At 42.0% G+C, this 13,950-nt stretch overlaps 1 protein-coding gene across 6 annotated transcripts in view; it reads left to right on the top strand.

Moving 5' to 3' along the window:
- Window positions 1–1,551: 1,551 nt before the first annotated feature.
- LOC133470734 (triple functional domain protein-like) overlaps window positions 1,552–13,950 on the top strand; it is a 60,375-nt gene continuing 47,976 nt past the window's right edge. For 4 of the 6 annotated variants that reach the window (XM_061759473.1, XM_061759472.1, XM_061759470.1 and 1 more), the window contains exon 1: window positions 1,558–1,812. In XM_061759473.1, the coding sequence (XP_061615457.1) occupies window positions 1,749–1,812 (64 nt within the window). In that variant the 5' untranslated portion in view covers window positions 1,558–1,748. Of the gene's footprint in view, window positions 1,813–13,950 lie in introns of all 6 variants that reach the window. The other 2 variants (XR_009786059.1, XM_061759471.1) reach the window with 2 other exon arrangements.

Genomic DNA, 13,950 nt, shown 5'->3' with positions numbered 1-13,950 from the left:
GCTTGGGGATATAAATAACCCCACTGACTAAAAATGGCACTCGCCTCAGTCTCAGCAAATTGAGTCCTGTGGGGGGACCAGAAGAATAGAACGGTCAAAAGATTTGAAAGAGTCATTGGTACAGAAAGAAAAGAGCTCAATCTAATGACAAAATGAGAATCAACACGCAGGAGTACAGTTAATCAACCGTCCATTTTCTCTAGTGCTTGTCCTAATTAGGGTCACGGGTGAGCTGAAGCCCTGCTGACTTTGGGTGAGAGGAGGACCTAACATGTATGTTTTTGGAATTGTGGGAGGAAGCCGGAGTACCTGGAGAAAACAAAAACAAGCCAGGGGAGAATATTAAAATTCTACACAGGAAGGTCCGGGAATCGAACCCGGAACATTTAATTGACTTTGCCCACAGTCAGCTTGGATAGGCTCCGGCTCACACACAACCCTATAATAATAATAAGCAGTAATAGAAAATGGAGGGATGGATGGATTGAATTAATTATTTTTCCAAATATATATATATATGTATATATATATATATACTACTGTATGTATATAAAAAAGTAACCTTGACCCACTTTCTACCCTCAAAAATCTCTAATCATCATAGGAATGACCAAAACAATTACAGAATCATACATTAAAAACTAATGCAATTCAATACAATATTTTTTGGTATCCATAGATTTTTAACTTTTTTTTCTCTCTTTTTTGGAAGGTATAGATAGATACTAATACAACGAGGATCTGTTCTCAATTGCCTTACCTGCTTAAAGAAAGATTAAAAAAAAAAAAGAAAGAATGAGGGTGAGGCGTGTAGTGGCAATGCGTCAGTTATCTTAGCCTCCCCCCTAGTGGAATTTTTGTAAAGTGCAAGCTAATGCAATTCAAAAACGAATTTACAATGGGTCCTCGGTTTACGACGGAGACGCAACCAAATATTTATGTAAATCGGAGCCGCTGTCTATCAAACCGTCGCAAACTCCGTATAAAAGCAATAATTACGGCAACTCTTTGGGCACTTTTTTTCTCCAGGGAAAAGGGGAAGTACTTGAGCATCATCTAGTGGCTATGTGTGCACGTGCCTGTGGGTGTACCTAATGTAGTGCTCAGTGTGTCCCAATACTTTTGTCCATCATTTGGATTATGACGTCAGAAATGGGGTGTCGATTTTATTTCAGGGATTTTGCAGTTCCAGTGAACTACTGCAGGGGGCAGCAATAGCCCACAGTTGACAAAAGATGCGCGCGCAAGCCCACAGACAAAATGTAAATCAAAACTGTTGACCTTTTCTCCTTTTATTATAGTTTGCCCCAATTGACATTTTTTATGGTCCCATATGCATGGACTATATATTCTTTTAATCGTCCATTGTTCCGGTTATTTTAAAGTCCTCCTTATTGTAGCTTTGACGTCGTTCGCGGATGAGCGACCAGCCAGCGGCCCCTCCCGCCCCCTTTCCTCCGTGCGAGTGACTCTCCACTCGGCTTCACTCTCGAGTAAGAACCCGGTGCACCCGGTTCATCTTTTTTTTTTTTTTTTTTAATTTTTTTTTTTTTTTTTTTGGTAACAGCTACCCCTAAGATGGAGGCTCGCAGATGGCAAGATTAGCGTGTAAAATACGATCATACCGCCCGCGTGTCTTTAATGACGCCTTGGTTGGCGGCAGAGGGGATTTTCTCGCATCTTTTTACCCATTTCGGGGGGATCTAATCGGGGCATATTGAGCTCCGGGGGTCGGGGTTGTGGCAGCCATGAGCTCCGGGGAAGGAGCGGAGGAGACGACGAAGGACGCCGGGGACATCGCGTTCAAAACAGGTATGCCCAACCTGGACGAGCTCCACCGGTGATAATGACAATTTATCCCCGACCGAAGTGTCATTTTGGAGGTGCCAGACAGTTGATCGACCGGGGTTGACGGGGGCACTTAAGCCGACAGTGACTGGTACCGCTGTCATAAATTGACACAACAATTGGCTACCATTGTTTAAAAACGTAGAAATGTTCACGTGTTTGTGTGTTATTATTATTATTTTATTTTATTGTCATAGCTAGTTTTCTCCGATGTTAAACCACATCAAGGCTGTGTAGCTATGCATTAGCTTGGGTGCTAATGTTCCGAGCCCCATCTTTTTCCAAGATGTGGCACCATTTCTCGAACAGCTACAAAAAGGAGACGCCGTCCAACATGTTTGGCTTCACTCTAGCCACACTTACAAAAGTTACACGTGTGAAATAGATTGTGAGCAATGTGAGTTTTGACCCAAGTCAAGTTGGAGGGCGTACAGCAAGCAACCGCGTGCGATGCACCTTCCAAACCCACAAATTGGGGAGGAAATCGAGCATCTGCCTCGACTATTAAGTGCTTTGCTTTGTGTGCGCGCTTAAGAGTTGGTTTGTGCTTAAAACCCAGAAAGCGGCGACGAGACGAGGGCAAAGGGAGTGACACACGCACTCCTTCCTATGCTGGAGCTTTTTCAGCTCGGTGTTAGCATCTTAAAAAGCCAGCCAAGCCTGTCTGGCTAACACATGCTAACGTAGCACGGCTAGCTCGCCAATGAGTTGACAAAGCCGGCATGTCCCTGAACCGACCGCTTCTTTGCGAAGCGAAACAAATAACGCACATGAAATGAGATTGGTCTGAATTCAACATTCCGCAAAATAGATAATTTGCTGCTTTTTGTGTTGTCAAAACAACACAAACAGAGCGGTCTATGTAAACAATACATGGCGTGGCACATCCAGCAGCTTGGGTGTGTGTTAGGCTAATAAGCTAAGTGTGGCACAGAATGCAGAAGATGCTAAAAACAGGCTTTTTAAAATAGATCACGGTCTGTCACTTATGAGGGGAAGCCACAGGATATCCGGAGCGCTGATTTATTGTTTCACAGCTACACTCTTGCTTGGCATTGAGAAGAATGCTAAGATTTTGCAGTTGTAACAATAGTTAAGTGTTGACAGGCCTGCAATGATGGAAAAGACAACAACAATGGGCCATAAACTGTAAATTCCATGGGGTTTAATGAGCATTGGTAGGGTCTGAGAAGAGTTTTTACAATGCAAACACACAAATCAGTGGTTTAATTTTGGTAGTTTCTTATAGGCCTGGTGCACAAGTCATTTTTCACATTCTTCAAATCTTAAAAAATTGTTTATCGGTTACAGAACCCACATATGAAGATTAAAAAGTCAGGCATTTGATCATACTGTGTGTGGTGTGCTCCGATACTCTCAACACAGAACACCACACACCACCGATTTAAAATCCAGTTTTCCAAGCCAGAAAGAAGAAGAAACACTGCTGGAAATAATAATAATAATAATAATGCCAACATTTCCCGAGTCATGGGACCGGAGGAGGGAGTGTTGTAGAATGATGATGTTGTCAATAAAGACTTGCTTTGGAAAATACTGTTTGCCGTCTGGTGAACGCTTATCTAAATCCGACATCAGGTAGTACATGTTTGTTTTTATTTACCGCCACTTCCTTGTTCCTCGACATTTTGTTGCATGTCACAATTCACGGGGTCATGACTCTGGAGTAGTTGGCTTTTCCCACACACGTGAAGATTTTTGGTCGTAAATATCGAACACGTTTAATATTTAAGATTGTCGGCTCGAGCCGTTTCGGACCCTGTTATCAGGACAAATTCACTCTTAACACAGTTCTGACTAAGGCCAGGTACACACATAAAGATTTTTCCACTCAAAAGATTTTGTATCTGCTACAGACCCCAAACATAAAGATAAAAAAATCGGGCATTCAACGGTTTTGGTCGTCATGTGTGCGATGTGCTCCGAGACTCTCAACACAGCAGACCACACGCATAATGATTCTATTGTACCACCAATGATGCCGATCTCGAAGTCTGGGGTGGTCAAAAGTGATCTCACCAAACCGAAGAAGAAGAAACATTTCCTGATACATGGCGATGTTTCCCGAGTGTTCCTGAAGATTGCCGAAGCCGGGAGCCTTGTAAAATGGCGATGTTCTCCAGAAAATTATTTGCTTTGGAAAATACTTCTTGCTGTTCGGGGAACCCACCTTTCTACATAAAACGACATCGGGCAAGACATTTTTGTTTTCATTTACGGTCGCTTCTGTATTCGTCAGTCTTGGGTGCTTCTTTTGATTAGCATCACAATTCACGGCATCATGACTCGGGAGAAATCGGCGTTCCCCACACACATAATAAATACATTTTGGTCATAAATATTGAACACGTTCATTATTTAAGATTGTCGCCCTCAACCTGCTTCGGACCCTAAAATCTTCAGAATTCCACTCTTAACACACATCAGACCTAAGGACAATCTTATAGGATAATCTTATAAAACGTAAAATGGTCTGCCATCTGACGTGCTTGGTTGGGAAGGGGCAGAATCGGCACAAAAACAGGCTGATTGTCTCTGTGTGTGTACCGCGCCTAAGGATAATCTTATAGGATAACCTTATAAAACATAAGAGGGTCTGGCATTTGACATCCTTAGCCGGAAGGGGCAAAAACAGGAAAACTATCTTTATACTGTATGTGTACTAGGCCTTAGGTTAGTCACTGTCCCACCTATGCTAAATATATATTTTAACAGTGTGCATACATTCTAGAATTATATGGTGGATCTGGATAAGCCTGTGGGCTACACTTTTACATCCATGCCAAGTCACCCCCCAGCTCAGTTAACTCTCTCTCTGCAGGCATTGAACTGCATCCAGTGCCTGATGTCATGTCTGCTTGTGTCATCATGCTTGAGCTTTGCAGCTTAAATGCACTTCAAATCAACTCCAAAGTAGTCAGAGTCTCTCTATACAGTAAATGAGTTGTTGTGCTTTACGGCGATCACATATGACTGTTGAGATGTAGCTGAGATTTAGGTGCAATTAATACAGAGATACCCATGTATCGTACAATAAACCCTCACTTTTAGGGACAATGCCCAGAATACCGAAAATTGGTGATTTATACACCCCCCAACTATGATCCCCAAACACCTAAATATCTTTTCAAACTAACATTACCCTTAAAGATAAATGGCTTACAGATGATTTGATTTGGGGAAAAATGCACCAGAAGTGCGCGGATGTTGGCGTGTGTGTCGCCAACCTGTAAAAGTACCAATTACTTACTTTCCCTGGGTCCCGTGAAAGGTACAATATAAATCTAAGCAATTATTATTAGTATTGTTTTTAAGTTTTTCAAAGTGTAAACAAGGGCGCCAAAGCTGACAATCAGCCCCTTTGCAGTTTCATGACTTGCGTGATTGTAAGCCACAAAGGACGTTCTGCATCCTTACTATCTGATGGCTTCTTCTTAGCAGTGCCTATGTCAAACGTTTTGGTTGTTTGTTGCTGCACAGCTGCTGCTATTCTGCAGATCCCTTATTAATTTGTTCTGTGATTAGACATTCACACGTGGCTCGTTTTGTGGTTACCACAAATAGATCTGGTGCTATTTTTAATTTGTAGGTTAGATACATGACTTTACAACTGACGCCCAGGCACTCAATAGTATGCAGACCGGCTAACGGTTAGCCAGTTAACAGCTAGCTGCTAACCTGTGCTCATGACAGCTCTGCAGTCTCATTCGCTGACTCCCACGTCACTCACCAGGGCAGGCCCCACCTTTTACAGCCACACACACTCAAAGTCACAGATAATATAGTATGGGACACGAGGATGCCGACCCCCAACTGGACGACATTAATGCCTGCAAGTTTGTTATTTAATAGTGCAAAATAGGTTTTTATCCGATTACTCGATTAAGGCTGTTCTAAATGTGATTGTATAATCTACTAAAGATGCCATGCAAATGGTGTCACTTGTTGGTTAACAGAGCTTGGTTAAATGTTCTAAAACTCAGTCCAACTCCAACATGTTTGAAGCGATCCCAAATTGAATGAAAGTGCTTGATCGAATTGGTGGTGAAACCACTATAACCTGACTCGAGATATTATTGCACATTTTGGCTTTGTACATCTAGTTCAAAGCTAATGGAAGGCTAGAGTGTCACATACAAGCTCTCGTTTTGCACTCCCAGCTTCTTCCTCCGTCCGGGGAATCTTGTTTGGACTTGCGCAGTTTTGAGTGTCTCGCCACAGGCTACACCCCCTCTTCTCTACATCCACAGCTCCATCCTCACTCATCCTTTTCCCTTGGCGTCGCTCTTTGCCAATCCACCCGTTGTCTGTTTTCATGCGTTTCCTTCCTCTGTCGTTCTTGTTGCATCGTGTCGGCAAAATTTGTGCTGATCCACAGTGACAATTAGGAAGAAGAGAAAAAAAAAAAGCCTTCCTTCTTCGGCTCGCTCCCCCCTTTCAGACCGGAATTAATAGCTTGGGTCGGCTGCACTGAGACGGGAGGTTTGTTGTGACATGTTGTCAATCATCAACTTCTTCCACGCAACAAAAATCGCTCTGTGCAGATGACTTAAATATTGATTCCAAACATTTATTACAAGTCAGTAATGCAGGGTTTTATTACACAGAAGGGTCAAAGGATGAAATCTATATCATCCAGACTTCATGAATGAACATTTTGGGGGCAGCATGGCGCCCGTTCACAAGCTGGTTGTGAGTTGTATGTTTTGAATGAGCACCGGTGTGTGTTTGTGTACATGGAAATTTGATGCGGAGCTTACATTTATGACTCAGGCCAATTCACCCAGGAAGAGGTTTGCACAGCGATACACACGCACACACACATACAATCCCAACGCTAATGGATATTGATCGTGAAGATGGAGACTGATTGAAGCTTCCCCTCAGGCTCAAAGCAACAACGTCAGTAAAAAAAAAACATGGAATTACATGCTTAGTTACGCTTCCTGGTGTACATTTTGCTTAACTAGTTTCTCCAGCCATCTTCTTTTTGGTCTTTATCACAAGCTGATATGACACAATGATGGGTCATCCAGGTCAGGTTTACTTTGGCTTTGCAATGACTTATTTCAGTGTCTGCAGTTGTTTGCGCAACTTTGGCAATGTTCTACTTGAAGGAGAGAGCGTTTGATGTTCAACTCACTTTATCTGGACGTCCCAGTCTCAGTATATTCATAACGGGTTTGTCTAGACCCCTTAGTTCTCCCCCAATATTAGCTCTCTGGCTTATGAAGACATTTTTGGACAATGCTGTACTTCCAAAATTGTAGGAAATAGTTTGGGGAAGGCCCTTTTCTGTTCCAGCATGTCTCTCTCTCTCTCTCTCTCTCTCTCTCACACGTCAGGGTCCTGAAAGCTTCTATCCGTAGAGTGGATGTCATAAGGTAAACCAAGAGAGGCTTTTCTAATACGTGCATCAGCCCGGTAATTGTTTCCTGCGTGAACCACTCAAGATTTTAGCGGTCAGAGCCAATCTGGCAGGAAATTGTATTAGGTCGGATAAGCACCGACTGACCAACGACTGTTGAATTATGCAGGTCTGTAAATGGTGACATTGTCATTGTATTCACAAAAAGATGCAAGTGCTGACACAAAGATTTTGTGCACTGCCATGGTAACGAATGAGCAAAGAGGGGGGAAAATGTTGTGACCTCACAGATTGGGTTCCATAGCAGAAAAAAAAAGCAGTTGGAAAAATTCGTCCCACATGCCTGGCTGCGCTGTACACTATAATTATTCAATAAGAACACGATGAGCAAAGTCATGCAGTAAAATAAATGGCGGCGCTGCATTCGCTGGGAGCCCAGAGCACGCAAGACGTCAGCGTGAAGCTTTTGGTGCACCTCAACAATACAAGCCTAAACTAGAACAAAGCGCTACAGATTAAATTACAGAGCTCAGTGTAAACCGTTTGGATGTGTTCTACATCCCTATTTGTAGAACGGCATCGTAACTCTCAAGTGTCTGGTAATGTAAGCTTGTGTCGTGATTTGCACAGAATCAGAGCGAGCGATTTCATGTGGTTGTCATTGTAACATTTCTAAGCAGAGCTGTGGAGTAGCAGTATAAATTTTGTGGCAGTCCAGTGTGGCCAGCATCAACAGCCTCTGGCCTGTTCGGGGTGAGAGTTCATTGAATTACACACTAACCTAATCCAGACGCTTTGTTCTGTGCCCGTGTGGGTTTTTGTGTGGCTTTCAGGAACTAAGGTGCCAGCTTGGTCACTTTGTGGAAGTTGGGGGAGTGACGCACAACAACCCGTTTAGTCACTGCTTCTCAAACACATTTCAAAGGTTAAAAATGAATGTTGTGTATGCTTTGTTACAGCCAGTGCACTGTTCCTCCATATATTCTCAATTCTTTAGACAGCAAACTAGTTGAGACTGAATCTACAAGTGCTTCTGCTGGCTGCCTCCATTTTCCTTGAAGAAAACGGAAGGATGGATGGACGTAATTGACCAAATTCTTTACCATCAATGAATCGATTATTAAGCCTGTCCCTAGTGTTTCTTTTCTCACTAAGCTATTTTATGGTCACAGTACACTTTTGATTGCTATACAGTGTCGACTGTCGAGTTGCCTTTAGTTTAGCCGCATTATGGTAAAAGCAATTGTCACTGTTGTGTTGACGTTGCTATGGATCCAATTAGCTGGGTGTGCAAAGATCTTTACTGTTACGCCTCCGATGCGCCATTTTGCTGTCAAGGGCAGTGTGAAAGCAGCTTTTATTTAGCTAATTGGCAAATTATTTGCTGTCTCACTGGTATGGAATGATGCCACGCTTTATGTGGCTAACAGAAGCTGTCACCGTCCCACCAACACTGCCTGCAGTGAAAACGCACGGTTGAGTAGAGTTTACCGAATTTATTCCAACTGAACCGTGGCAAACTAAGCTGTACTGGTTGGGGAGTACTTGACATGATATGGCCCTGACACATATCACTGGATCTTTGCATCTGTGATGGGAAAGGAAACTGCATCTTGAGTTTAGGTCAAGATAAGAACATGAAAAAATAAAATTGGACTTTTCTTGGCATGGTGCTATGACCTCTTATGATCCTGGCTTGTTGTGGCTTGTCTGATGGAAATACTTCAAGAGATCAAGAAACCTGTAAACTGAACCTGGCTTTTTTTCCCCTTTTTCCCTTTTAATCCATGGAAACTAATAATGTTTGTCTTGCACAAAATCCCCCCCCATGAAATTTAAGTATCTTAAGGTTTAGAGTCAAGGCCTACAAATTCACAAGTCCAATTTAATCTTTAAGCCAGGGTCCATGTTCATCCAAACATTACTAGGTTTCATCATCACACAAGCAGTTTCCCCACAACTTGTCTTTACTAACAAGCCTGTATCATAAATCCATGTCAGTCAGGGCCTGCCAAACTTTACAACTCACACCAAAGGTACAAACTAGATAAAACCAAAGTTCAACTAATGCGGGCCTTCAGCAACAGTGCCATTCTGTTATCTTGCTTTTTGACAGAGAGCTCAAGGATAGCTTGAAACAGATCGTAACGTAATCTTGGTGATCATAAATAAACTACATATCATGTAAAGGTATGGTTAGCTTTGGTGTAAAGATGGGTGGTGGTTGACTTTTGGCCTTGAATGATTCTACTATTGTCTTAAATGCCAATCATTTAATGAGGAAGCTACAGTGTTGAGGTGTTTGTCAGATGTGTTAATGAAAGTGTCTCGTTTGGCTTTTCTCTTACAATACTTGTAAACTAAACATCAGTACACGGCACACGCTCATGTATAAACCACTTGCCTCACTGTGGGTTTATCAAAAGGAGCCTCCCCATCATCTGCGGCTCTCTCATTAGCTAATTTCTCCGGCGTGATAGCTAATTGGTGTGAGCTAAGGGGAAATTTGCTGCCAAAGCCGCCACTGTTGAGTCGAGCTAAGGAGGTAGGTTGTCAAGGAAAGGTGGGCACAGGTTGAAAGACGCCATGGCATCAGGACTGGAGATAATGATTTCTCAGCACATTCCTATAGCAGCGTAAACTAGAAGCCTGTGTGTGCCAACTGTCCTGTTCAGTGCAGGTAGTGTCAGAAAACATGCATTTAGTTTTCCTTGCACTGTGTTTGAGGATACGCATTTAACTGGGCTGGACTTTGTTCTGGTTTTGAGGGTAGAAAAAAGGCAGTGAGGGCGTTAACCAAACTAGGACAGGTCCTGAAAGACCATTGTACTCCTTTTTCCTGTGCTCTGGTCTCTAGAGAGTTCAAAAGTGCTATCTCACTGTTGTCCTTTTCTCTCACGTTCTTTTTTTGTCTCTGCCTCTGACTACTTCTTTACCCATGACCTCTCTTAAGCCAAGGACTGGAAGCAAAATGGATATCGATGAAGGTACCGGATCTCCCCCAGGGACTGAGGCTAACTATGGAATATACCTGTGTCTTCGTTCGTTCTCTTTTAGTGCCTGGGTTGTCTGCTTCTTGCAACAAATGATCCCCACCACTGTCTGTCTTTGGCTTGTCTGAATACCTGGAATCACTCTCTTTAAAAACCAAGTCCAAAACCTTGGTGTTCTGCTAGATTCTGACCTGACTTTTAACAGTCATATCAAATCAATTACTCAAACTGCCTGCTACCATCTGAAGAACATATCCAGAGTGAAGGCTTGCATGTGTCAAGGAGACCTGGAGAAGCTCATCCATGCTTTTATCTCAAATAGACTTGACTATTGTAATGGTCTTCTGACTGGACTCCCCAAAAAGAGCATTAAACAGCTGCAACTCATTCAGAATGCTGCAGCTCGGGTTCTGACCAGAACACAGAGGTCAGAGCATATTACTCCAATTCTGTAGTCTTTACACTGGCTTCCAGTCAGCTTTAGAATCGATTTTAAAGTTCTGCTACTGGTCTATAAATCACTAAACTGTTTAGGTCCTGAATACATGAAATAAATGCTAATGGGATATAAACCCAGTAGGGTTCTGAAATCAACAGACTCGGGTCAAATAGTGGAGCACAAAGTTCAAAGCAAACATGGTGAAGCAGCATTTAGCTATTTATGCTGCAAACAAATGGAATAAGTTGCTAACAGAAGTGACGTCAGCCCCAAGTGTGCATGCTTTTAAGTCCAGTTTAAAAAGTCTTCTTTTTTCCCCATGCTTTTTAGAGCATTTCCACTTTTAAATGTAGACTTGCACTGTACGCTGTTTTAATTGTATTTAAAAAAAAAAATTCTCTTCGTTTTAAATGTTTATAAGATGTTTTTTTTCTTTGTTTTTAAATGCTTTTAATCATGTAAAGCACATTGCGTTACCTTGTGTATGAAATGCGCTATATAAATAAATTTGCTTTGCTTTGGTTTTGTCTGTCTCAACATTGTTAACTATAAATGGCATACTGGTCCTGTGCCACAAAGGAGTATAGTTTGGTTTAGTTCATGTACGGCCTGCAATTTGTTGGCGTTGAACAAAATAAATGGTCCATACTATATCACTTCTTAGCATCTCTGTTGGGGTATTAACTGCAATGGTAAGATACAGTACCTAAGGGAGGACAACAGGAATGCACGCAGTAACCTGGACTTCTCGCTTTGTGACGTTTGGTGCCGTAACACCTCGGGAATGGGCGTCATTCACTATCACTTCAGGTTCAATATTAACTGTTTGTTTTTGGTAGTTTCGCAGCCTGAGGTTATGGTTTCTGGTTTCTCTCTGACCTCGCTGCATCCCAATGGTTAGTGTTGTTCCTTGACTTTTATATTACATTCTTTGCTCATTCATTTCATATCTACCTCTGCAATACTGCATCAACAGTAGTAGGTCATTAATAGATTTTCTGCCTGACACCTCATTTTAAACGGTGTGACCAAGACAATAGGTATTCTTAAATGAAGGGGTCGTTATTGGCTGCCCGTGAGTCAAGCGATGAGTGTGTCTGCCGAGAAGGGCAAGCCAGGGGCCCATAGCAAGGGTGGTCCTGTGTTCATGTGGGCCGTGAAACAGAAACGAGCGAGCGTGCGGGACAAGAGGTAGCTGTTTGTGCAGAGCGTGCTCACTTTGAGGCTACAGTACTGAGATCTATGTGAGTTCACTATATCTAAGAGCACATTTCATGGACACGAGACGTCCGGTGTTTTATGAGATCGAGCCTGATTGAATTTTATTTCTGCCTTGTCATTTCCTCATAGCCTGTAAAAGTGTGTGTATGTGTGTGATCTGTTACATTTTTCCAAGTAGTTTGGCTTGGTATTAATGCATGTAACGTGTATGTGTGTGAGTGTGGTTTGCATTCAACTGCTCCAAGTGCAGGAGCTTTTGGGAAAACCTTCTCTACTTGAGTGTGTGTACACCATATCTCATACTCGTGTTTTATCTACTTTTTGTCTATTGTTTATACAATGACACAATGTGGGCAGCCGTAATTGTGGTCCGGTGTTGCGTTGTTGCACTCTGTGGCTTAAGTGGACGGCTATGGCATTGCAAATATGTGAAGTATGTTTGGGCTTTTTTTGTTGTTTTTTGGGGTTATTCTCCAGTGACGTCTTATTCATTCTTTGAACTTATCACCGGCTTCCCTGAGAACCTTTCGACTGCCTGACTAATGAGTACACTTTCCCATACAGTTGCGTGCAAAGTTAATACGCGAAGCCTGTGTCTGTGCTGTGCAGCTTAAAAGGTAAACTATACCACAAGCTGTATGCTTGCAATTTGGACAGTTCTGTCCACCATTATTGGCCCTCATCATCTTTGGCAAAGAGTCCTTGGACTGTTGGACAGACGAAACCAAAATATAGAGTTTTGACAGTACACATCAGTGATATGTTTACAGCAATGAAATGAAGCCTACACGATACCGACAGCGAAGCATGTTGGAGATCCATTATGTTGAGGGACTGTTTTGCCTCCTCAGGTAGTGGATGCCTCGAGCCTATCGACGGAAACATGAAATTAGAGGAATAGCAAGGGATTGTAAAGTGATTTTAGAGTGAAATGCACGACCCACTGTTAGACATCTTGGTTTGGGTGGACAATAATGGTGTATTAGAGCAAAAAAGACCATAACCGTGCCTCTCAAGCACTTCTCAAGTGGTTGAGAAGGAAAATGGTTACTGTTTTAAATTGACAGCATAGTTCTGATCTCAGTCCCATAGAACATCATTTAAAAAAGCTGAAATCTGCCATGAATAAAAGAAATTTTCTTGCAAAAGGAACAAACTGCAAAATAAGGGTGCTTCACTGCCTTGATCACTCTCCAATATATTTTCTATTTCTTCTTTGAAATACTCCAATTAAGTAGCCCCCCCCCCCCCCAATTAAATTGGCTTAAAAATAGTTTAACATTCTCATAAATGTATAGGTGTTTGTCACATTACACAAGTGAGAGGAAAATCGTGCAAATAGCAAATGTGTTATACAACTCCAATTCCAATGAAGTTGGGACGTGTTAAATATAAATAAAAACAGAATACAAAGATTTGCAAATCATGTCCAACCTGTATTTAATTGAATACACTACAAAGACAAGCTATTTAATGTTCAAACTGATAAACTTTGTTTTTAGCAAATAATCATTAACTTTTTGAATTTTATGGCTGCAACACGTTCCAATTGGAATTGGGGTTGTATATAATATAGTGTTTATAGGTGTAAACAGCTGGGGGGTTTTATGTAGTAAGGGTGTCCTTGCCACTAGCTTGCTGCTAGGGTCAGAGATCAAGTATCATGATTGCATAAGAAGCTAAAGGGAGGTGTAATACACTGAGTCAGCAAGGCAGATGCTTCTTGAGGTTGAGCTTTTTTCCATTGAATCTGAGACATTGGTGTTTTGTGATGTGGTCGTTTCGTGATGACAACCATGTACGAGGTGTGTAAGCAACGTTCCAGGATTGGTGTCACAAAATATATATTTGAGAATATATTGAAGAGGAAGTACATGTTTTGAAGGACAGTACTGGTGGTCAGTGGAGATACTTGTTTAAAATGTCAGCATGATAAGACATATTGTCATTGGTTGTTGAGCAACAAGTTTAACGGTACATGCAGGAGAATAGGGTGAATCTCTATGTTGGACAGTCCAAAATTTGGACTTTAATAGGTTATCATTGGACAACTGTCTCAT

The sequence above is a fragment of the Phyllopteryx taeniolatus genome, chromosome 21, assembly GCF_024500385.1.
Source record: "Phyllopteryx taeniolatus isolate TA_2022b chromosome 21, UOR_Ptae_1.2, whole genome shotgun sequence".
In the NCBI taxonomy this organism is placed as follows: domain Eukaryota; kingdom Metazoa; phylum Chordata; class Actinopteri; order Syngnathiformes; family Syngnathidae; genus Phyllopteryx; species Phyllopteryx taeniolatus.
The sequence above is the reverse complement of the archived record's forward strand: the minus strand, read 5'-3'. Positions and strand labels throughout refer to the sequence as shown.